Source organism: Ranitomeya variabilis, chromosome 5 (assembly GCF_051348905.1).
Source record: "Ranitomeya variabilis isolate aRanVar5 chromosome 5, aRanVar5.hap1, whole genome shotgun sequence".
Lineage (NCBI taxonomy): Eukaryota > Metazoa > Chordata > Amphibia > Anura > Dendrobatidae > Ranitomeya > Ranitomeya variabilis.
This window is the reverse complement of record NC_135236.1, coordinates 485,399,289-485,425,563: the sequence shown is the minus strand read 5'-3', so window position 1 is coordinate 485,425,563 and position 26,275 is coordinate 485,399,289. Positions and strand designations below refer to the sequence as shown.

General features: G+C 42.6%; 1 protein-coding gene across 1 annotated transcript in view; it reads right to left on the bottom strand.

Annotated features, from left to right (window-relative positions):
- APPL2 (adaptor protein, phosphotyrosine interacting with PH domain and leucine zipper 2) overlaps positions 1-26,275 on the bottom strand; it is a 132,394-nt gene that overhangs the window by 16,615 nt on the left and 89,504 nt on the right. The window contains exons 5-19 of the mRNA XM_077265534.1: positions 24,570-24,657; positions 22,900-22,941; positions 22,722-22,780; positions 19,235-19,381; positions 19,074-19,156; positions 18,632-18,790; positions 18,160-18,348; positions 16,857-16,899; positions 14,881-14,937; positions 14,705-14,793; positions 14,459-14,614; positions 14,315-14,370; positions 14,054-14,228; positions 13,649-13,685; positions 11,482-11,622 (exon numbers count right to left, since the gene is read on the bottom strand). Coding sequence (XP_077121649.1) covers positions 11,482-11,622; positions 13,649-13,685; positions 14,054-14,228; positions 14,315-14,370; positions 14,459-14,614; positions 14,705-14,793; positions 14,881-14,937; positions 16,857-16,899; positions 18,160-18,348; positions 18,632-18,790; positions 19,074-19,156; positions 19,235-19,381; positions 22,722-22,780; positions 22,900-22,941; positions 24,570-24,657 — 1,521 coding nt within the window. The remainder of the gene's footprint in view (positions 1-11,481; positions 11,623-13,648; positions 13,686-14,053; positions 14,229-14,314; positions 14,371-14,458; positions 14,615-14,704; positions 14,794-14,880; positions 14,938-16,856; positions 16,900-18,159; positions 18,349-18,631; positions 18,791-19,073; positions 19,157-19,234; positions 19,382-22,721; positions 22,781-22,899; positions 22,942-24,569; positions 24,658-26,275) is intronic.

Here is a 26,275-nt window from a genome sequence, read left to right as displayed (position 1 = left end):
GTGTGGCGTATGGTACTTGCTGAAACCATGACTCCAGACTGTCCCAGGTTGATCTTCAGGTCTTTGGATGTTTGACATGTTTTTTTTTCCATCATTCGCACCAACTTTCGAAGCCATCTCTTGTCAATTTTCCTCTTTCCACCAGGGAGGTTCTTGATGGTTCCATACTTGGCAAACGTCTTAATAACATTGCACACTGTTGAAACTGGGATATCAAGGTCTTTGGATATGGGCTTATACCCTTTAGAAGACATGTATTTGCTAATAATTGCAGTACTGATGCGCTATGACAGCTCCTTTGGCTTCACCATTGTGACAAAGGAACAGGGCCTACCATGCGGCTTTTTAAAACACTGAAGTCATCATTCATTGGAAAATTCATATCACATGGGCACCGAGAATCAAAGTTGATTCTCATTTGTGATTTACCACAGGTAAGTCAAAATGTGTGTTTCCATAATAATTTAATGTAAAGGGTGCCAATACTAGTATCATAGCAAGCTGTAGGTTTATCTATGTTTCCCTCCCGTTATATTTTGCTTTAAATTATTGCTTATCATTTGCTATTTTGTATTTAACACGAGTGCTCTATCCAAAAAAACTGCTTCACTTGATTCATTTTTTTCAGGAGATATTCCACATTAGGTACTTACACTTTATGGGTGCCAATAACGATGAGCAGGACTATACAGGTCCTTCTCAAAAAATTAGCATATAGTGTTAAATGTCATTATTTACCATAATGTAATGATTACAATTAAACTTTCATATATTATAGATTCATTATCCACCAACTGAAATTTGTCAGGTCTTTTATTGTTTTAATACTGATGATTTTGGCATACAACTCCTGATAACCCAAAAAACCTGTCTCAATAAATTAGCATATCAAGAAAAGGTTCTCTAAATGACCTATTACCCTAATCTTCTGAATCAACTAATTAACTCTAAACACATGCAAAAGATACCTGAGGCTTTTAAGCTTTTAAAAACTCCCTGCCTGGTTCATTACTCAAAACCCCCATCATGGGTAAGACTAGCGACCTGACAGATGTCAAGAAGGCCATCATTGACACCCTCAAGCAAGAGGGTAAGACCCAGAAAGAAATTTCTCAACAAATAGGCTGTTCCCAGAGTGCTGTATCAAGGCACCTCAATAGTAAGTCTGTTGGAAGGAAACAATGTGGCAGAAAACGCTGTACAACGAGAAGAGGTGACCGGACCCTGAGGAAGATTGTGGAGAAGGACCGATTCCAGACCTTGGGGAACCTGAGGAAGCAGTGGACTGAGTCTGGTGTGGAAACATCCAGAGCCACCGTGCACAGGCATGTGCAGGAAATGGGCTACAGGTGCCGCATTCCCCAGGTAAAGCCACTTTTGAACCATAAACAGCGGCAGAAGCGCCTGACCTGGGCTACAGAGAAGCAGCACTGGACTGTTGCTAAGTGGTCCCAAGTACTTTTTTCTGATGAAAGCAAATTTTGCATGTCATTCGGAAATCAAGGTGCCAGAGTCTGGAGGAAGACTGGGGAGAAGGAAATGCCAAAATGTCAGCTGCTGGTGTTGGTCCACTGTGTTTCATCAAGGGCAGGGTCAATGCAGCTAGCTATCAGGAGATTTTGGAGCACTTCATGCTTCCATCGGCTGAAATGCTTTATGGAGATGAAGATTTCATTTTTCAGCACGACCTGGCACCTGCTCACAGTGCCAAAACCACTGGTAAATGGTTTACTGACCATGGTATTACTGTGCTCAATTGGCCTGCCAACTCTCCTGACCTGAACCCCATAGAGAATCTGTGGGATATTGTGAAGAGAAAGTTGAGAGACGCAAGACCCAACACTCTGGATGAGCTTAAGGCCGCTATTGAAGCATCCTGGGCCTCCATAACATCTCAGCAGTGTCACAGGCTGATTGCCTCCATGCCACGCCGCATTGAAGCAGTCATTTCTGCCAAAGGATTCCCGACCAAGTATTGAGTGCATAACTGAACATTATTATTTGATGTTTTTTTGTTTGGTATTAAAAAACACTTTTATTTGATTGGTCGGGTGAAATATGCTAATTTATTGAGACAGGTTTTTTGGGTTATCAGGAGTTGTATGCCAAAATCATCAGTATTAAAACAATAAAAGACCTGACAAATTTCAGTTGGTGGATAATGAATCTATAATATATGAAAGTTTAATTGTAATCATTACATTATGGTAAATAATGACATTTAACACTATATGCTAATTTTTTGAGAAGGACCTGTATATTTCATATCAAACAATATGCTGGTAATGGTAAAATTAGTCACAACAAAATGTACGGTGCCATCTACAGAACACATCCAAGGTTGTTCTATGGGGTTCAGATCTGAGAAGCATGCAGATCACAAAAGGTAAAACTAATGTCATATCGCCCTAACTTTGAAAGTTCGTAGAGAGGACTAAATACTGCAGCGCATGTAGCGGTCATTTTTATTACCGCTACATGTAAGTCCTTTATATGCACCCACACAGAAATACTGCTTCTAGCGAAGCCCATTAGTGTTCCCACAGTAATAGTAGGTTTCACCTAAATACAGATTTTTTGCAATTTGCCCTGCAAGACTTCAGCAAAATGGGAATCACATATGGCCACCTTGCTGCATTGTAGAGGGCCAGTAAGCAATTAAAAAAAACCAAAAAACTACTACTTACCTTACTGCTTACCTGTCTTGCGGCCTGCTGTCAGTTCTTCCATGGCTCTTTTCACCTTCCCACATACCGTGCATCCTCTTAGGCCTACTTCACTTTATACCGAGGTTTTCAGTGCACTGTGCAGTCACAACGTTATGACTTTTGTAGCCCGAGGCCCAGTCAGAGCCTCACGGGACGAAAGTTCTGACATGACAACAATGATGTTGAAAGGCCCAGCATAGATTTGAGCAGGTTGTTATGAGGAAGGTGAAAAGACAATATGTGGGAGGACCAGAGGGCAGGCTGCAGGACAGGCGAGTATTCATTTTTTTACGTTCTATATTTATTAAGCTGTGAAGTCTAGAAAGACGCCAGCGCCCAAGAAACATTCAATTTGCATCAAATTTAGTGGGCATCAAATTTCCTTGTTAAGTTCACATGATTTCACAAATTCAAATATTGGTAGAAGAGATTATCTCTATGTTTATTTCCTCATCGTAAACAATTTATTAAAACAAAAGCCAAGAACACAGGTGGGCATACCCCCCAAAAAATGTCAAATGTCTCAACCATGGATGTGGCCTTGAGCATCAATTACAGCTTGACAACATAGTGTTATTTTGTTCACAAGTAGAGCCTATTGCACCCTAAATAGTAACACGGAGGACCGTGAAAGACTAAGAACTGCTAAAGAAAATAAAAGGATCCTCCACAAACAAAATAGTGTCTAAAAAGTATTGGTTTTTATATAACAATTATTTTAAAAACAAACATGATTAAAAAAGGAGATGGCAACACAAACAAACAGAAAACGAAAAATACACAGTGCAGAGGTTATATTAAGCATCACTCCATTTATAGAAGTTTATACATATAGAGCCTGTAAACTAGTAAGTATCTGGATATGTGTATGTATTAAGCACTCAGCACTTTGTTTCTTTCATATTAACCCTTAGTGGCTTGAATGTTCATTATGATGCATATTGCATTCTTAGTGTGATTAGGACTGCAGCATATATTTCCATCGACATTATTAGGTACTTACTAGTAGAGATGAGCGGTGTTCGAGTCGAACTGTTCGACAATTTCAAATTCGAGCTGTTTTGGGCGGTGTTTGAGTCGTTCGACGAACCCGAACAATTTGCTTAAAATTCGGCTGTTCGATAACTGTTTGTTCACCCAAAGCCTAGCTTGATTTGCACATTAAAAAACTGTTTATCATTGTTAATGGACTGTTTCAGTGTATAGTGGGCGGGGGGAGGGGCGGGGATAGAACTGTGCTGAAAAAACGCCGATCTCCATTTTTTTTTTCTTTCCCGCATTTACAGAGGGGCGGTGCAGTCTCTCAGCCTATCAGCAGTGCACACACACAGCAATGTGCATGTGATGCAGACAAGCAAGGGCATGTGTCATTGGCTGTGTATGTCACATGTCACTCCTTGCCCAATGAGAACCAGCCATTTTCCCTGTCATCACCATTTCCTCACTGCTGCAGCTTAGTGTTAGACGGCACCGCTGCTGTTGTGCGCTATACAGACTAAGAGTGTTTTTTTGGAGCGAATTGTCAGAGAGATAGGTTTAGGGAGTTGGGAGGTGTCGGGACTAGTTGTAATATCAGCCCTTTTCAGGGTAGGTTACAGCAGTTCATAGCACTGTTTGCCAGGCAGGTCTGAGCCAGTGCTGTGCAAGTGTTAGTCACAGCATTTGGTGTAATCTAGCTCAGCCAATCCTTTTGGGCTAGTAGCATTGTCTGATAGTCATCTGAGTAGCCCGCCTGTGAAGCTAGCTACACCGCCTGTGTATCTCAATTTTTACTGCATCAAACCCAGTAAATCGTTTTAGGGTTTTGGGCTTAGTAGCAGTGTCTGCATGTCAGCAGAGTAGCCCGCCTGTGAAACAAACTATACCGCCTGTGTATCTCTATTTTTACTGCATCTAACCCAGTAAATCGTTTTGGGCTTAGTAGCAGTGTCTGCACGTCAGCACAGTAGCCCGCCTGTGAAGCTAGCTACACCGCCTGTGTACCTCTATTTTTACTGCATCTAATCCAGTTAATAGTTTAGGGCCTAGGAGCAGTGTCTGCACGTCAGCAGAGTAGCCCGCCTGTGAAACTAACTATACCGCCTGTGTATCTCTATTTTCACTGCATCTAATCCAGTTAATAGTTTTGGGCCTAGGAGCAGTGTCTGCACGTCAGCATAGTAGTCCGCCTGTGAAACTAACCATACCGCCTGTGTATCTCAATTCTTACTGCATCTAATCCAGTTAATAGTTTTGGGCCTAGGAGCAGTGTCTGCACTGTCCGACGAGCCCTGGTGCAATACGTTATTACGTATAGCCTGGGCCAACGAGCTCAAGAGGTGGGGCAAATCACGCTGGGGGAGTGGTCTCAGATCAGGGACCTATGCACCCTTCTGCACAGTTTTGAAATAGCAACGAAGATGTTTAGTGCTGACGATGCCATTATCAGCATGACCATTCCAGTGATTTAAATGCTGGAGCACACCTTACACAGTTTTCGCAGTCAGGTGGTGGAACAAGAGGAGGAGGAGGAAAAGGAGGAGTCGTATGCGGAAGGGATCATATCTCCAAGGTCAAGAAGGTTGGCAGCACCAAGGCGGCTGGCATTGGAGGCTGGGGGAGAGGGATTACCGAGGGCGCATGGTAGCAGCCAAACTGTTGAGGAAGGTGCAGGAGGCGAGGAAGAAGTGGAGGACGAACTGGCGCTGGGCATGGAAGACTCATCAGATGAGGGAGACCTTGATCAAATTTCTGTTGTGCGAGGTTGGGGGGAGAGGGCAGACGAAGGAAGCATGATTCTCACCTCGCCACCACCAAGACAACAAGGACTTGGTCCTCCTGGATGCGCAAGACACATGAGTGCCTTCTTGCTGCACTACCTGCAACATGACCGTCGGATTGTCAGAATCCGAAGTAATGCCGACTACTAGGTTGCCACACTCTTAGATCCACGTTACAAAAGCAAATTTGGCGAAATAATTCCTGCCATAGAAAGGGATTCACGCATGCAGAAGTATTAGCAGAGACTGTTACAGAACCTAACATCTGCTTTTCCACAAAACACCAGTGGTGCACGTAGTCAATTTCTGAGTTCTAACTTGCCAACCGTGGGACTATCGAGTCATCACTCTAACCGTAACAGTAACATCGTATCTGGTGGTAACAGCAATTTTTTCCAATCGTTTCAAGATTTTTTTAGACCATCCTTTGCAAGGCCACAGGAGACAAGAAATCTGATGCACAGCCAAAGCCTAGAGAGGATGGTACAAGAGTATCTCCAAGTTAACATCGATGCCATGACTGTGGAACTGGACCCTTGCTCATTTTGGGCTTCCAATCTTGAAAAATGGCCTGTGCTCGCCACTCACGCCTTGGAGATCTTGTCATGCCCCGCAGTCAGCGATCTCTCTGAACGTGTGTTCAGTGCTGTTGGTGGTGTGCTGACAGATAAGCGCACGCGGCTGTCCAGTGACAATGTAGACAGACTAACGTTCATCAGAATGAACAAATCCTGGATCCGCAAGGACTTTTCTACCCCTGTGTCATCTTGCGGAGACTAAAAGCTTGATGATTTTTGAAAATCACCTCACCAACCGTTTAAAAAAAAACTGGCGAAATTGATGCCACTTAAGTGGTGTCTGTGGCTGAATTTTTTGAAAAAATGGAGACTCTTATTTAGTCCCCTTGCTGAGTTTTACATGACGTTGCCATCGTCAATTCCAGGTGGGTGGGGTCATCTGCAAAGTTGTTTACTCATACTATGGCCTGGGATTCAGAGGTCTGCTCCAAAGCTTCAGTGTCTGCTAGTCAGCAGAGTAGCCCAGCCACCCACCGCCTGTTTACCTAAGTACTATTTTTAACGGCATCTGGCCCAGGAAGCCCTTTTGGGCCTAGTAGAATTTAGTGCTACTCAGCAGCATACCCCACCCGTGAAGCAAGCTACATCGCCTGTTTACCTAACTACTATTTTGTAACGGCATCTAGCCCAGGAAATCCTTTTGGGCCTAGTAGAATTTGGTGCCACTCAGCATCGTACCCCACCCATGAAGCAAGCTACACCGCCTGTTTACCTAACTACTATTTTGTAACGGCATCTAGCCCGGGAAATCCTTTTGGGCCTAGTAGAATTTAGTACTACTCAGCAGCGTACCCCACCCATGAAGCAAGCTACACCGCCTGTTTACCTAAGTACTATTGTTAATGGCATCTGGCCCAGGAAATCCTTTTGGGCCTAGTAGAATTTAGTGCTACTCAGCAGCGTACCTCTCCCATGAAGCAAGCTACACCGCCTGTTGATCTAATTACTAATTTTTGACTGCATCTAGCCCAGGAAATAGTTTTGTACCTAATAGCATTTTGTGCTACTCAGCAGCGTACCCCACCCATGAAGCAAGCTACACCACCTGTTTACCTAAGTACTATTTTTTAACGGCATATGGCCCAGGAAATCCTTTTGGGCCTAGTAGAATTTAGTGCTACTCAGCAGCGTACTTCACCCATGAAGCAAGCTACACCGACTGTTTACCTAACTACTATTTTGTAATGGCATCTAGCCCGGGAAATCCTTTTGGGCCTAGTAGAATTTAGTGCTACTCAGCAGCGTACCCCACCCATGAAGCAAGCTACACCGCCTGTTTACCTAAGTACTATTTTTAACGGCATCTGGCCCAGGAAATCCTTTTGGGCCTAGTAGAATTTGGTGCTACTCAGCAGCGTACCCCACCCATGAAGCAAGCTACACCGCCTGTTTACCTAAGTACTATTTTTTAACGGCATCTAGCCCAGGAAATCCTTTTGGGCCTAGTAGAATTTAGTGCTACTCAGCAGCATACCCCACCCATGAAGCAAGCTACATCGCCTGTTTACCTAACTACTATTTTGTAACGGCATCTGGCCCAGGAAATCCTTTTGGGCCTACTAGCAATTTCTGCTACTCAGCAGAGTACCCCAACCATGAAGCAAGCTACACCGCCTTCTTTCTTTCTCAATCTAACCCCTCGGCTCTGGGGTGTCCACTCTCCCTCCAGCTCTCTCCTTCTCACAGGTGGACTACCGCGTGTTTTCACAGTGTGGCAAATCTTTTGGGCCCAGGCATAAGAAGTCGTCGAGGTAATGGATAATATGTGCCGCCTTACAAAGGTCCATGACGACACATTCGAGGAAGCAACTAAACGCCTCAAATAGTGAGCAGGATATGGAGCACCCCATGGGCAAACAGCGATCTATGTAGTATGCTCCTTCACAGAAGCAGCCCAATGGGAGGACACTATTCGGAGGCACAGGTAGTAACCGGAACAACCCCTCAATGTCTGTTTTGGCCATTAGGGTGCCCCTTACCAACTTCTTGACCCGCCTGATTGCCTCGTCAAAGGAGGTACAGTACATAGTACTGTACCTGTTTCCGCGTCGATGTTGTCGTTTACTGACCTGCCCCTTAGATATGACAAATGGTGGATTAGTCTGAATATATTGGGTTCATTTTTTGGCACAACTCCCAACGGGGGTACCACTACGTCTTCTAAGGAAAGTGTTCTGAATGGACCCGCCACCATTCTACCTAAAGATATTTATTTTTTTATTTTTTTTGTCAAGACGTCTGGGTGTTGGTAGAGTGAGTTTAGATTTTTACTCCAGCCTTTCTTGATTTTAGAAGGGCATGACATGCCTATATCTGTGTCTCCTCCTCCTTTTACTCCTCCACCACTTTTCTTTTTGCATGACTATATGTAGTTGCGACTTTTCCATGTGTTTGTTGTGTCTTCTGAGCAGTTTGTCAGCTTTTAGACACCTTTTAAGGTGTTTTCTATGTGTTTTCCATGTGTTTGCCTGCCATTGGTTTCAATGGGGTTCGACGGTGTTCGTCGAACAGTTCGTCGAACACATCCCTGTTCGACGAACCGAACCCGAACACTAGGGAGGTGGCTCGTCTCTACTTACTAGTTTACAGGCTCTATATGTATAAACCCCTATAAATGGAGTGATTCTTAATATAACCTCTGCACTGTGTATTTTTCGTTTTCTGTTTGTATGCGTCGCCATCTCCTTTTTTAATTATGTCCGTTTTTAAAATAATTGTTAACCCCTTAGTGACAGACCCACATTTTTTAAATCTGACCAGTGTCCCTTTATTTGGTAATAACTCTGGAATGCTTCAACAGATCCCAATGATTCTGAGATTTTTTTTTTGTGACATGCTGTACTTTATGTTAATGGCAAATTTATGTCTAAATGTTTTGTGTATATTTATAAAGAAACATCAGAAATTTGACAAAAATGTAAAAAAAATTGCAATTTTCAAACTTTGCACCATTATCCCTTTAATCCAGATAGTTATACCACACAAAAACATTAATAGATTACATTTCCCACATGTCGGCTTTACATCAGCACCATTTGTAAAATGTTATTTTGTTTTGCTAGCCTTTTAGTAGGTTTAAAAATGTAGCAGTAATATTTCATTTTTTCAAGGAAATCTACAAAACTTATTTTTTTGAGGGACCTATCCAGGTTGGAAGTGACTTTTGGGGTCCTAGATATTGGAAAACCCCCAAAAGTGATACCATTTTATAAACAGCACCCCCTGACATATTGGAAACTGCTGTCAGGTAGTTTATTAACCCTTCAGGTGATGTTAAGGAATTAATGCAAAGTGGCATGACAGGAATGAAAAAATTTATTTTTACCACTTCACTGACTTCTATAGCCGGCAGACTCTAAAGCCGCTATTTGACTGCGAATTGCCATGGCAAACATCAGGATCACAGAATCATAAGCTCAGGGTGCTGATGGGGTTAAAGAGGAAGCCCCCACACTCTGTTAACCATTTATATGATATAGTCACTAGTGACAGAAGCATCTAAGAGGTTAAACAGATATGGACGGTGCCAACACTGATCATGGCTAATGCAGCAAGTTGTCAGCCGACAGCTGCTGGATTGTCAGCAGTATGGGGAGGAAGCTATTCGCTTATATCTCAAGTCAGTAAAAAGACGTATTGGCGGTCATTAAGGGGTTAAATAAAAAACAATACTTTTTGGACACTAATTTGCGTTTGGAGGATCCTTTTTTTCCTTATCGGTTCTTTGTTCACAAGTTACTGTCTGCTGAGGCATGGCATCCCACTCTTCTTGAATGACGACCCTCAGGTCATTATGGTACTGGGTTACAGAGTTACGAGCCTCTACATGGCAACTCAGCTGATCCCATATTTTTTCTATGGGGTTCAGGTCTGGATAAAGTGCAGACCACTCCATTTGAGGTACCCCAGTATCCAGCAGTCTTTCCCTAATGATTCAACCTTGATGAGCTGGAGCACTGTCATCCATGAAGATAAAATCAGGCCTGTGTTGTTCAAGAAGAGGCAGAATGGCTGGATAATGATGTTATTCAAGTACTAGGTGCTTGCCACTGTGCCATTTGCAAAGATTATAAAAAGGAATCTGTCAGCAGATCTTTGCTATGTAATCCGAGAGAAGCATAATATAGTGGCAGACAGCCTGATTCCAGGGATGTGTCACTTGTTAGGCTGTACTAGGGTTTTATCAGCAGGAACTTATCACTAGAGATCTAGGTCTAACATGGAAGCCAGTCCCACTAATCTGTGTAACCTGTGCCCCAGCACTGAATGGAAGCTTGCTGACAATGCACAGTGTACCCAGGCCATAGCATAGGAGTATGGGCAGGGTCATACCTAGCTCACCATTCTGACCCATGCTACATCTAGAAACAATAGGACAGAGCCCCACTAAATGACCCCTCTCTAATTTATTATTTATATATTGTATTGAATAGCAGTCACATATCTCTCTATGCTGGGATAGCACCCCCGGGTACCACCAGTATACACTGAATTTTATCTATTCATCATTTGCCCAAACATGCAGCACACGTCCCCCCAACATGTTTCACAGATAAAACATAGTCATCAGGGGAATGGATATAAGCGTTCCATCATTTGCGCAATACAATAAAAATAATCTCCAATAAGAGCAAATATGAACTTAATTTAACCCCACCTCAATATTTGTTATATTTTAATTTAAATAATAAAAGTTACATTTTAGTGACCTCTTAGAGAGGGGTCACTTACTCGGGCTCTACACTATTGGTTCTTAATTCAATAATTATCCCACATCAGTCAATCTCTATTTAGTGCCTGTACACAACTGCTACGTCTACAATAGAGAAAAAAAAAGGTTCTATCAGAACTGCACCAAGCATTAAATTATGTGATGTATTACTGGAATTAGGCTCTCTCTCCCTACATCATGTTGCTCTCAGATTTCACAGCAAAATCTGCTGACAGATTTCCATTAAAATCCAATGTAATCTGACAGTATCATAAGGTAGGGATAGAGACCCTGGTTCCAGCGATGTATCACTTTGTTGAGCTGAGTATAACTTCGCCCACCCCACAGCTTGCTGTGCACATTGTACAGTGACAGAGCTGCTAATCAGTGCTGGGGGCATGGTTTGACTAGGAGGCAACAGGCCAGTTGTCCTGCAGTGATATTCTCCTGCTGATAAAACAATGATTGTATTGAAACAACAAAACACAGCACAGTGAGTGAGACATCACTGCAATCAAGGTCTCTGCTCCTGTATTATGGGGTTTTCAGATTACATAGCAAAAACCTGATGATGGATTCCCCTTAGTGTAGACCGTATTATTGCATTTTGACTAGTCATCTGTTTATACCTTTATATTCGTATTTATACTAATTTCTTGAATTCCAAAATGTAATTGTACCTACTTCAACAAAACACAGGAAAAAAATACAATGGATGAACAGACCTTTTCACCCTCTGTGTTACTTTCCAGGATATAGGCACTCAAGGATTCGACTCCAGATGCTTCTGGGGTACAAACAATAAATCCCACCAAACGCTTGTTCTCTAGATGAGCAGCAAATTGTGTTATGTTTTCAAGGTCAAACTGGTAAAGCAGAAAAAAGTAATATGAAAATAAAATACTATTTTACCCTTTAAAAGCATCAAAAACGATAACCAAATCTCTCAGGTTATGAATCTATGCATTTATTTTTCAGGACATCAATGTATATTTCATAGAAATACTTAAGGAGGACCTGTCATCGCTCTGGATATGTCTTTTTGTAAATGCTTGCATTCCCCACTAAATAATTGTATGTCATCCTTTCTGAACTCTACATTGTTTTATTTATTAAGTATTGTGCCTGGAGATATATAAATAAATTAACTGTGGAATTACCAGGCCTTACAGCAGGTAGCATAACATAAGAAAAGAACCATAATTCACCTTTCAGATCCTCTGCTATTCAAGTTACTCCAGTGGTCTCTAACTATTCATGTGATCACTGCAGTAGTGGGGGAGAAGGCAATGATGGGGGTGGTGGGTGACCACTGCAGCCATTCATTGGCTTCCACTGGCAATGTCTCAGCTGAGGCCAGTGATTGGCCAAGTGAATTACGTACAGGGCCAGTGGGACTCCAGAGCAGCAGTGCTTGAATGCCATGGGATTTGAAAGGTGAATTAATGGTTATTTTATTTTCATAAGTATGGAAAACCCAATTAATGGGAATCTGTCAGCAGGTTTTTGCTACCCCAGTTGAGATCAGCATAATATAGGGGGCAGAGACTTTGATCATGAGATGAATCACTTACTAGGCTGCTTGCTGCAGTTTTGATAAAATCAGTGTTTCAGCTTCTGCAAATCTACCAGTTCTCTAGCACTGCATAATCCCACCCACAGCACTGATTGGTAGCTTTCTGTGTGCACTGTGCATAGGCAGAAAGCTACCAATCAATGGTGGGAGTGGAGTTATACAGAGCCCATGAATATGGAGGATCTACAAGGCAGCAGGTTTACTATTCCTTCACCGATAATCTACTTATAAAACTGATTTTATCAAAACTACAGCAAGCAGCCCAGTAAGTGACACATAGCTGGAATAAAGTTCTCCATCTCTACATCATGCAGCTCTGAGATTAGGTAGCAAAAAGCTGGTGACAGATTCCCTTTAATGCAAGTGAGCAATTTACCCTTGACTAGCAGTATCAGTAGTCTCCCATAAACTTCTGTCTTGTTGTGTGTGAGGAGCGCCTGTTGGATAATATTGGGTAAGGCTAGGTTCAGATTGCGTTAGGGCAATCCGTTTAGAGCTAAGCGCTAGCGGATTGCGCTAACGCAATGTCTTTTAAGGGGTCGCGTTAAACGTCCCCACTAGCGCAGATCCCCGATCTGCGAGAGCGGGGAACGGACCTCGGGCGCGCTGCGGACGCTGCAAGCAGTGTCCGAGGCGCGCTACAAAAGAACGGCACATCGCTAGCGCGTGCTGAAAATGACCCGCGCTAGCAATGTGCTTTAACATTGCTGGAAATGGGAGCGCTAACGGACGCATTGCTCGGCGTTAATTTCGCCGTGCAACGCTGTCCGTTAGCGCTCACACTAAAACGCAATGGGAACCTAGCCTTAATGTTTAGGACTGGCACACTTAGGAGCCACAATGTGATTTGGACAACATCTGTAAGGAGTTTGTATGTTCTCCCCGTGTTTCTGTGGGTTTCCTCCGAGTTCTCCGGTTTCCTCCCACACTCCAAAGACATACTGATAGGGAATTTAGATTGTGAGCCCCATCGGGGACAGCGAAGATAATGTGTACAAACTGTAAAGCGCTGCGGAATATGTTAGCGCTATATAAAAATAAAGATTATTATTAGATTATTATTTGGATAAACAAATTGTCAACTTTGGAGAATGGTTTCTATTCAAATAAAGTATAAGCTCATTATTTCCTTCAGTTGCCTGTATGACTTTAAGCAGAAAAGAGTGGGAAATACTTCAAAGACGACACAGAATATTTTCTACTGTGATCTGTAAATTATTCTAAAGCCATTGGGATAAAACATAAAACAACAAGAAGATTTATACAAAAATGTACCTATAAATTTAAACTGGTGTTACAAATAAAAAAGTACTTACACTTGTTCTTATAACTTGTGTTTGAGGATCTATTAATCTGAAATAGAAAAGAAATAGTAAATCCAAAAATAAATTAGGAAAATACAACTTATGGAACACATAAAAGAAAAGACATTTTGAGCAAAGTGTTCACAAGATATTGATCTATAATTGTATGTTGCCTGCTAGCCTAGGAAGGCCAACAAAGAAATGAGAAAAGGACTCAACTATGCTCCTGTTTCTTTCGGGATACTGGTCATTTTGATTGCAAGAATAGTGCTGCTGACTGTGCTATTCTTGCTAGTAAATATACTGAAAACCCCGGTGATCATGCAATCTATAATTTTATGCCATACACAAGAGAAAGCAATAGTGTTTTTATGTGGATTTTTCTCTTTTGAAAAGCAGTACAAAAATATACCGTACCTTATGCTTTTGCTGGTTACCATCAAGTGGGATTCTGTCATTCGAAATATATTATGGATGGCCCGTGCAGCCAAGACCTGTCTCATCGCTTCGAAGATAACCTGGTTAGAATGATCTGTTTTTACTGCCATAGAGCCTAAAAAGCGAACTACAAACATTTGCTGCAAAAGTAAACCTGTAATCCATAAAACAAGACAAAAATGTTAACAATGGTCCTATAGATTCAGGAGAGAATTAATATAGCAAGATTCAACGTGTTACCTTCATCTGTAGAGCCGTCAAGTTTATCATCAGATTCTCCAAATGGATTTGTACGTCTGAAAATAACAATATTTATCAAAGCATTATACATTCCATTGACTTCACATCCCAGTAGAATTATTGGCTAGCATCAGTATGACTTACCTGTTGCCTCTATTCTGGTCCTGGAATTCAGTGGCCGGGAGAACAATGTCAAACTGTATTGGGGTTCCAGGAGTTATTAACTGCTCAGGCTCTGGCTGCTTGGAGGAAGGCTCAGGCAAAGATTCGTTTTGTGATACAGTCTGCATAACGCTTTCACTGCTTGCATGAATTCATAAACAAGAATTTTATTTGTATATTTCCGTATAAATAATGCTCTGTGGCATCAGTATTATACTGGATAAGTACCTTTGTGGTATGTTTTCAAGCTTTTTATCAAAACTAGTGATGGGAGTTACAGCCTGCTGTGCCGTCTGATTAAGTTTTATGGCTACAGCCTATAGGAAATAAAAGACATTTATTAAACATATAACGTAAGGTAAAATCCTCAAACTACTTGGAAATGCATCAATTCATAAAGCTACCTCTGGATTATCAGATAAGTAGATCTGCCTTGAAATATTGTTGATTGCAGAAATCCACTAAAAGCAGAGAAGGAAGAAAAAAAAAGTACTTCTATGGAAGTAGATAATTCAGAATCAAAGGCCCCACACCAGACCAGACTGCTCATCATGCCCAATTTCAATGGGAGAAATCTGTGCCTCTGAGTAGCTACAAATGTTTTCTCTGGTCTGGAACTCATCTGTACTGAAATATTGCCAGCGCAGCCAGACAACACAGATACCTGGAGCCAGGTGCCACAAGTTTGGGTAAGCATGGCAACCTATAAACCGTTCTCTTGTTTCATCCTTTCCATTGGGTCTCTATTATATATGGTTGTAGAGTAGCTGCGGAGACACCATCACGTGTTTCTCAACGCAAGCAGTGAATAGCCAGGCCTTTCCCCGGGAAGGAACAACCACGGGAAAGGCAGCATCCGATAAAGGAAAACATCCAATAAAGGAAAACCACCTATGCCAAGCATGGTATCCAACCACAGACAGCTGTTTCGGGGTTTTTGCCCCTCATCAGTGTGGAGTAGGAAACTGGCTATTAGGAGCAGTGCCTAGTAAAAAGGCTATGAAGGTACAGATGATTGACCTCGTGGAGACCAAAACATCCAACACCGCGGAGACACCATCACGGAGACACCATCACGTGTTTCTCAACGCAGTGATCCAGAACAGGGGCAGTGTTCTGGATCACTGCGTTGAGAAACACGTGATGGTGTCTCCGCGGTGTTGGATGTTTTGGTCTCCAAGAGGTCAATCATCTGTACCTTCATAGTCTATTATATATGGTGACTGGCTCTATAGCAGAGGTGTCAAACTGCATTCCTCGAGGGCCGCCAACAGGTCATGTTTTTAGGATTTCCTTGTATTGCACAGGTGATAATTTAATCACCTGCACAGAATGATTCCAGCACCTTGTGGAATGCTAAGGAAATCCTGAAAACATGACCTGTTGGCGGCCCTCGAGGAATGCAGTTTGACACCTCTGCTCTATAGGCTTACTATATCTGTTATACTGCTTAATCGTTCGGATTGGTCTGGTGGTTCTCTGCCTGGTAATCCTCCTTAATTTGACATTTTGTTACACTGTTTTGATATTTATTTTAATTATCCTTTTCTAATACTCTTGTTTTTACTCTATTGGTGGTTTATTGCTACTCCAGTCTTTTCTTTGCTATGTGTATGGTATTTGGAGTACTCCACTGCGGTATTATAATCTTATGTGTGGACAGTAGGCTCTAGTCCAGTGTTTCCCAAACTCCAGTCCTCACGGGTCATGTTTTCAGGATTTCCATAGTGTTGCACAGGTGAGACAATTCCTGATGCCTTGATGATATTTCCACTACTTTAGCAATAATAAGGAAATCCTGAAAACATGACCCGTGGGGTCTGTGAGGACTGGAGTTTGGGAAACACTGCTCTAGTCCCTTACCCTATGAGGAATATGTGCGGTTGGGATATTGTCTTATTATAACTAGAACTACCATGGTCTCCCATTCCCCAGGCTCAGACAGAGAACATTAACCAAATGAGGAGATGGTCTGTTTCACTTTCTTTCCCGGTCTCTGCACACAAGCTCCGCCCCCTCAGGTCACATGACGGTTACATAATCCCAGTTCCTTCTTCATTCATCTCCACTCCACTGACCAATGTGACCATCTCCGAAGCTGCACAGGCGCTCGGCCATGCATCTAGAAAGGCAGTTCTGATCTGTGAGTACTAGTAGCACACTAGGGGCGTACTTACTTCTTAGAGGAGATTCCAGCTAGAGTACAATATGCATTGAATGGCATCCATACCGATTTGTGCAGTAATAATAATTGCTTACAGAAAACTCTGGGTATCATTTTAATCAGTATGGACAGCACCAATATGGCCCGGTCATACTTTACTTAGTAAAATGGTGCCGACAGGTTCCCTTTCAGGAAATGCAATCTATAAATGGTTACCTCTTCATATTCCCGCTTTCCTTCTGCTTGGAGAATGAGACTCCTGGAAAATGCCGTAAAAGTTAAAATATATCTCAATTACTAAGAAAAAAAACACAAAATGTAAATATGGAAAGCAAAAGAACAATGGAGTTCGTTATAATAGTTCAATAAACACAGATTCCACTTCTTCGATAGCATATTAAAATGTAGGAGATTATTGCCCTTTGGTTCTCTAAAATAAATGAGGTGATGCTAATGGAGGACCTGACCACTACAGCTAATAACTTTTATGATCGTTTTTAGAAAACTTGGTTTTATGGGCTCATTTTAGATCTTCTGCCGAGACTGTGCATACATCGAAGATCAATGAACACCAGAACCTTAGTCTGGTTAACACCCCCCCACGTCTTTCCTCCCTTGTGTCTTCTCTACTGCTTTCTCTTTCTGCTTCTCTCTTGGTTTACATCATATAATTGGTTGATGCTCTAAAGAAACTTTATATTAGGTAGTTTTAATGTATAACTGATGCTAAGAATTTTGTATGACTAATGACTTCAATGTCAAGATGTCACGTCACATTCGTCTCGATCACCTAAATGGACATTACACTATGTTACTTGCAGTTATTTATGAATGTGGCACACTCAGTGCCTTAGCTTTTGGTTGTTTCTTATGCAAATAAAGAAAAAAAATTATAAAAAAAAAAAAAGTGTACGAGATTAGCATCTTTGGATATTTTAAATCAAAATTTTTGGGTTGTAAAATTTGGTGACAGGTTTCTTCATTGTCAGTGTAAATTGTATTATAGTTCACCATTCATACAGATAACTCCAAGAGCAAGTAAACTGCCAGGTGATCAAATCTCCAGGATCAAATGATGCAAAGAAACTAAATACTCAGGTGAGCAGAATAAAATAAGAGCAAAGAGTAGCCAGCAGATCTGTTGACAGGTCCTGGTTAAAGATTGTCCAACTCCTGAACAGAAAGCCACAAAAATAAAGATTCTCTTAATGAATGTTACATATAAATGTGCATAAAAGATAAAAAATAGTAATTCAGCTAAATAATTTAAGCCAGCAGCACACATCCACTTAAGGCATTATTATTTTCACCACTGAAAATTATCACCTATCCCCAGGATAAGTGACATCTCTTTGCTGGCTTCCAACCTCTGTGACCCCCTTAACCAATCCTAAGAAGGGGAGCCATGTTGAATATGGAAAAAAACTCTTTAAAAGTTTCCAAGTACTATTAATTGAGTAAGGTCGATTATACAGGTCATATCAAGCCAATGGGTGTAGAAAAGAATTCGACCACTTACGATTTGCCATTGGGAGCAGTGATTTGAAAGCAGTATCGTCTGTCTTCGCAGTCCACAGCCATGACTGAACAGTTGTCTAGGTCCTGAATGAGACCCCCAGCTACTTCACCACGGTGCTGACACATTAGGTTTCCCCCTTGCGTAAAGAAATACAGTCTCTCCCATGTTGTGGTAACCAAACCAGTTTTGCTGAAGGGCATAAAAATAATAGACTGCTAACTATATACGCTTCATAAAATGCCTTTTATACAATGACCAAATCTAAAAGGCATCTCCTTTGCCATTACGTTGTAAGCTAGACGGGTGAAAAAAAATGAATGATGTATGTATCAAAAAAAAAAAAAGTGTATTTGTTTATTATTTGGTTTTACATGTTTTTAAAATGTTTACAATTTTTTGTTGTACTACGGCTCAGTATAGTATGCTATCATTTTATGAAATGGAAATACTCCTTTAAGCAACACTTTTTTACCTTCTCATGTTTAGATAGCCAGCCTTTTGGAGCAGGTTTCGGTTGATAACTGGGGAGGACACGTCACAATCTGGTGTATATAAGGCGTCACTACCAGATAGTAGCTCTTGTTGCGTAATCCTCATAGCCTCTGCTTCAGCATCCAACTCTCCTTGTATTCTAAAAGAGCAGATGGCAGTCCTCAATGGTCGATAGTGGACATTATCCCAGTAATGTGATACAGGTACAGACAGATGAAACAAAACAATTTAAATGCTTCCCAGACAGTCGATATTCAGCCACTTCCTTGTTGGATGCATGTTAGGAAACTGATCGGTAGGTTATGTTCTGCTGGCCATCAGATACATTACACCATGCTTTATTGACAGAGGTGTATCCAACAAAAATTTGCTTAGAAAAGTTCCAGGATGGTATTATTACGGTAAATGTTCTCCATGCTTACCGCTGGATCATGCAGGACACTGAAGCCAAGAAACCATCCATTTTTTTGGAAAACATTTCATAGCCCTTTTTCAAAAAAGCAATCTGCAAAATATGTTACATTTTAAAAGCTATAATAATTTTAAATACATCTGTTAATAGTGGTAAAGCTGTAATTATCACCTGTCCTTGTGTGTACCCCAGAATAGGATCCAGCATTGCCGTCCTCTTCCTATACTGAAGAGCATTTAAGGCACAGTAGTATTGCAATGATGACAGGTGTTGCTTCCTTCTAGCTCCAGCAACTTCTTTTGCGATCTCAGCTTTTAGCTTTATAAAATAAATTGGCAAAATCTTACAACTTAATATATACAGTCATTCCCTTCCATTACATGAACAGAAGTTCATAAACATTTATAATCTGCCTAGATGTGTTTATACTGTACTTGCACAATTACAAGGAAGAGTTGTGAAACCTTATGTATCAAATATCATTAGGGTATCTTAGCTTGTTGACTTTTAATCAATTACCGTATATACTCGAGTATAAGCCGAGAATTTCAGCCCGTTTTTTTAGGCTGAAATTGCCCCTCTCGGCTTATACTCGAGTCATATCCAGTGGTCGGCAGGGGAGGGGGAGCAGCAGCTGTGTAATCATACTCACCTGCTCCTGGCACAGTCCCTGGTTCCCCGGCGCCGGCAGCTTCTTCCTGTAGTGAGCGGTCACATGGTACCATTCATTACAGTAATGAATATGGACCCGACTCCACTCCCATAGGGGTGGAGCCACATATTCATTACTGTAATGAGCGGTACCATGTGACCGCTCACTACAGGAAGAAGCTGCCAGCGCCGGAGAACCAGGGACCGCGCCAGGAGCAGGTGAGTATAACGCAGTGCGCGATATTCACCTGCAACCCGTTCCACCACTGCCGGCAGCCGCTGCGTCTTCCCCGTCCTCTGCACTGAAGCTCAGGTCAGAGGGCGCGATGACGCGATTAGTGTGCGCGCCGCCCTCTGCCTGAACAGTCAGTGTAGAGGACGGGGAAGACGCAGCGGCGCTGACGGTGAATCGGGGAGCAGGTGAATATAGCAAGTTCCGGGGGCCTGAGCGACGAGAGGTGAGTATGTGATTTTTTTTTTTTTATCGCAGCAACAGCATATGGGGCAAATGTCTACATGGAGCATCTTAGGCTACTTTCACACTAGCGTCGGTACGGACCCGTCACAGTGCGTCGGGCCAACGTACCGACACATACTGTGAAATAAAAGCACAACGGGGACAGCGGATGTAGTTTTTCAACGCATCTGCTGCCCCATTGTAGTGTCCGGGGAGGAGGGGGCGGAGTTCCGGCCGCGCATGCGCGGTTGAAAATGGCGGACACGACGCACAAAAAAACGTTACATGGAACTTTTTTTGTGCCGACGGTCCGCCAAAACACGACGCATCCGTCGCACGACGTGTGGCAATCTGTCGCAATGCGTCGCTAATGAAAGTCTATGGAGAAAAAACGCATCCTGCGGGCAACTTTGCAGGATGCGTTTTTTCACCAAAACGACGCATTGCGACGTGCGTCGAACGACGCTAGTGTGAAAGTAGCCTTATGGGGCATAATCAATGTTTGTGCAGCTGTATATGGGGCAAATGTCTACATGGAGCATCTAATGGGGCATAATCAATGTTTGTGCAGCTTTATATGGGGCAAATATCTTTATGGAGCATCTTATGGGGCCATAATCAACGTTTGTGCAGCCTTATATGGGGCAAATGTCTGTATGGAGCATCTAATGGGGCCATAATCCGCATTTGTGCAGCATTTTATGGGGCATATTTTAATATGGAGCATCTTATGGGGCCCAACAAACTTTATGGAGCATTGTATGGGGCTCCCAATTCAATATGGATATTCAAAAAAACTTAATTTTTTTGGTATCTATTTGTATTTTTGACATTTACCGGTAGCTGCTGCATTTTCCACCCTAGGCTTATACTCGAGTCATTAAGTTTTCCCAGTTTTTTGTGACAAAATTATGGGTCTCGGCTTATACTCGGGTCGGCTTATACCTGAGTATATAAGGTAACTGCTTTAGCCACAACGTTTAGAAGCTGTAGCATATATACCCAGCATAGCCAAGCTAGATAAGGTTGGCAAATAAAATTTGAAGAGTATGTACACCTTTGGAAAAAATTTTTTTGCAATACTTGAATGTACGTATTTGGAGCTAAAAATCATTTTTCCAATTCAATTTCATTAAAAAGTTTTGCTTTTACAAGGTTTTTGTGTCCCTGCACAATCAGCCTTGATGTGGTCTGTGGCCATAAATGAGCTGAAAGGAGGTCCAAAAAGACAGATAAAAGAGTTAGAAATTGTGATAAGCGAACGTGCTCAGATGGTGTTAATTGCAGTTTATGTCCTTAAAAATTGGGTGCAAATTAAGTAAAAAGCATTTTCAATATTCTTAAAAAGGTTTGTCTCACCCTTACTTCTCTGGAGCACAAAAAAATGTCTCGGCTTTCTGCTTACTGAGGGGTGAGCGATCCTGCTTGACCCACCACTCAGACAAGCGGTATCGTTGCACTGCTGGCCAAAACTGTGTGATCTCTGATGCTGCTATAAAAGCCAGCTTTGTCTCTGCAGCATTGAAGGAGCTCTGTTAGGCCGGGGTCACACTTGCGAGTGCAATGCGAGAAACTTGCGCGAGTCTCTTTCATCAATACCCGGTACTGCTGCCGGTACTCGGGAACGGAGCGTGCGGCTGCATGTATTTCTATGTCCCGAGTGTCAGCGGCAATGCCGTATTTTGATGCGTGAGTTTCTCGCATTGCTCTCGCAAGTGTGACCCCGGCCTTACACTGAAGCTGGCCAGATCGCGAGCTACGAGTGAGCTACAGTGATCCCAGTTTCAGTGCAGTGCTTACAAGCTCTGTTTGGCCACGGCTGCTAAATTTCAAAGATGGACAGTAAGCGACTAAATATAAACAAAAAGTAAATAAAGTTCTTAGAGGAACAGTGCTAAATTTTAATTAGAAATTGCTTGTTTTCTTACAGGCACTAATTATATCAATCTTCTAAGATGTGGCTAAAACTGTAAAAACACAAAAATGTCACAAATTCACGTTGAGCTAAAAGATTCATAGGATCTTGGTCTAGTGGCCACGCCAGAAGTTCATGGTTCATTGACTAGAGCCCTGCAAATCTCCCCCTGAACATCCACATCTGCGGCACCTCTTCTGATCAGTAGACCCTGTGTGATGGTATTGTTGCAAAGTGACACACACGATCATGCTAGTCCTACTATTCCGAAGTGGTGCTAGGGATGCCGGCTGGTAAGGAGGTTTGTAAGGATCTGGTTAAGCGGCCATGGACTACCAGCTACGATTGATTAGGATCTTGAGAATCTTTTTGTCCAACTCTACCAAAAATATTTGACAGCATGTAATCAAATATTATAAGTGGCCATGTCCTTATGTATGAAGTTATATGTGTAATGTACTACTATAAAATACCACCATTTTTCAATTGCTAACAACTACACTTTCTCAGAATATAAACTGTGCATTTCGACCACATAAAACCCATTCTGGACGTCACTGAGGAATAAGAGCCAAGCAATTACCTTTTTTCATACATTTAATCACAATTGTCTAGTTTAATAGCTTATTGCTTACTTTTTCATTCTCTCTCTTTTTGGGCAGCCTGCTGTACTTAGCCATTGATAGGTCATGCTCTAAAAAGAACCAAATCCAACATTCAATGAACAAATATTTGTGTAAAGCATAAGGGAATGTCATGGGACCAATATTAAAATAATTTAATAAAAACATCTGTATTTGAAAACAGACATACCATTGCTCGCAAGAAGAAAAAGATCTTTTAATGTGCTTACTTCTGTAAAACAAAATAATAAAAAAGAAATTAATTTAAAAACCTAAGCAATAAACATATGGTGGTCAACTACAAACTGCAATGTTATTATATGTATTGATGTTGAACATTCAGAAAGCGGACGTGAAACACCAGACACAGCGAAAAGGACAAAAGTGGCAATGTTTCTAGAACACAAAAACAGACCACTTTTAAAAATCCGCTTACCCTCTGTAAGTACATATACGGTATATACTCGAGTATAAGCCGAGATTTTCAGCCCATTTTTTTAGGCTAAAAGTGCCCCTCTCAGCTTATACTCGAGTCATTGGCCATGGGGGTCGGCGGGGGAGCTGCGGCTGTCACATCATACTCACCTGCTCCCGACGCAGTCCCTGTTTCTTAGATTGTGTCTGGCCTGTTCCTCTGTTCAGCGGTCACGTGGTACCGCTCATTAAAGTAATGAATATGGACGCGATTCCACTCCCATAGGGGTGGAGCGTACATTCATTACTTTAATGAGCGGTACCATCAAATCGGAAAAGCAAGGACCACGTGAGGGTGAGTATGATGGGGGAGGGTGAGCCATGCGATATTCACCTGTCCCCGTTCCACCGCCGGGCTCCGTCTTCCTCGTCCTCTGGCTGTGACGTTTCTGGTCAGAGGGTGCGATGACATGGTTAGTGCACGCCCTCTGCCTGAACAGTCACTGCAGAGACCCGTAAGACAAAGCGGCGCGCAGCGGTGGAACGGGGACAGGTGAATATCGCAAGTGTCGGGGGCCTGAACGACAAGAGGCGAGTATGTCATTTTTTTTTTTTTTTTTTTTTTAAATCACACAGCAGCATATGGGGCATAATATTCTATGGAGCATCTTATGGGGCCATCAACCTTTGTGCAGCATTATATGGGGCATAATTTATGGAGCTTCTTATGGGGCCATCAACATTTGTGCAGCATTATATGGGGCATAAGATTCTATGGAGCATCTTATGGGGCCATCAACCTTTGTGCAGCATTATATGGGGCATAATATTCTATATTCTATCTATCTATATATATAATTGTCTAAGGGTTTTTCTGTCTGTCTGTCTGTCTGTCTGTCCTGGAAATCCCGCGTCTCTGATTGGTCGAGGCCGCCAGGCCTCGACCAATCAGCGACGGGCATAGCATGGCGACGATGATGTCATAATGGAAATCCCGCGTCTGATTGGTCGAGGCCGCCAGGCCTCGACCAATCAGAGACGGGCACAGCATGGCGACGATGAGGTCATAAAGGTTGCCTCGACCAATCAGCGACGGACAGTGTCTGCCGCCAGGCCTCGACCAATCAGCGACGGGCACAGTATCGACGTAGATGTCATAATGGTTGCCATGGCGACGATGATGTCATAAAGGTTGCCTCGACCAATCAGCGACGGGCACAGTCTGCCGCGAATTCTGGAATCATCATTGTCCATATACTACGGGGACATGCATATTCTAGAATACCCGATGCGTTAGAATCGGGCCACAGTCTAGTATTCTATAAAAGGGAAACAAGAAGTAAACCAAATTCAAAGTTCTTTTCAGGCTCACATTATTTAGGAAATTGATTTCATTTCTGTGAAGGACTAAAAACCTTTTCCTACTATGAAAAAGAGGTAATTTACCTGTGAGGTCCTTTTCACGAAACTGTATCAATGGCAGCACCATTCTGTCTGCCAGCTGCTTTGCTAGTTCTGTATGAAGCACATTGAGCTGGAAAAACAAGAAAAATGTGTTGCAATCTGCCGTCCATACCAGGATAGGGAATATTAAGTACAGAATTGACCACATTTTTTGTTTACATTTTTTTTCTAATTTCCCCCTATAAAACCTAGGTGCATCTTATAGACCGAAGAATACGGTATATCTAGTATATATTGGGATATTAACTTGGAGATGGGATAGTAACTTGGAGATGGGAATACCCCTCTAAAGAGGTTGTCCACTGTCCTCAGTTATTGATTTTGCCATAAATGCCAAAAGGATAAAGCCCTTAAAAGTTAAAATATACTGTATTTTTTGGACTATAAGAAGCAATTTTTTCCTCCAAAAATGTGGAGACAAAATGGGGGTGCGTCTTATAGTCTGGATTTACCTGCTCTGGCTGTGGTGGGGAGGTGAGGGAGCGGCATCCGACGGTGGAGCAGTGAGTCACAGGAGGCAGAAGCCGGCGGCTGTGGCTAACTCTTGTGCCCATTGCTAAAGAGAAATGAATATTCACTGCATTCCACGCCCCAGGGGTGTGGATAGCAGTGAATATTAATTTATCTTTAACCGCAGACATGCTGTTAGCCTCAGCAGCCGGCTTCCTGCAGCTATTGGGAGTTCGTGTGTGCCCGCTACTTAACGCAATGAATATTCACTGCCCTCCACTCTCATAGGTGGGGAATGCAGTGAATATTCATTCCCTTTAGTAGCCAGCACATATGAACGCCCAGCAGCTGCTGGAAGCTGACGGCTGTGGCTAACACTGTGTCACTATTAAAGAGCAATTAATATTTTCTGCTCTCCATGCATATAGTCCCGGAATGGAGAGTAGCGAGTATTCCATCAGCTGTCCTCGGCTTGTAAGCAGCACATGACATCCCTGCCATGCGCTGCTTACAAGAATAAATCAGCTGCTGGCATTGGAACAAGCCACTGCCAGGCACTGCAGGAAGGTGAGTGTAACGATTTATGGATTTTTTTTTATCTTTTTCTGATGGGGGCCATGCATACCATGATAGGTATGAGGGGGCCATGCATACCAGGATAGGGATGAGGGAGCCATGCATACCAGGGTAGGGATGAGGGGGCCATGCATACCAGGATAGGGATGAGGGGGCCACGCATACCAGGATAGGGATGAGGGGGCCATGCATACCAGGGTAGGGATGAGGGGTCCATGCATACCAGGATAGGGATGAGGGGGCCATGCATACCAGTATAGAGATGAGGGGGCCATGAATACCAGGATAGGGATGAGGGGGCCATGCATACCAGTGTAGGGAAGAGGGAGCCATGAATACCAGGGTAGGGATTAGGAGGCCATGCATACCAGGATAGGGGATGAGGGGGCCATGCATACCAAAATAGGTATGAGGGGGCCATGTCTACCAGGATAGGAATGAGGGGGCCATGCATACCAGGGTAGGGATGAGGAGGCCATGCACACCAGGATAGGGATGAGGGGGCCATGCATACCAAAATAGGTATGAGGGGGCAAAGCATACCAGGATAGGGATGAGGGGCCATGCAGACAAGGATAGGGATGAGGAGGCCATGTATACTAGGATAGGAATAAGGGGGCCATGCAGACCAAGATAGGGATGAGGAGGCCATGCATACCAGT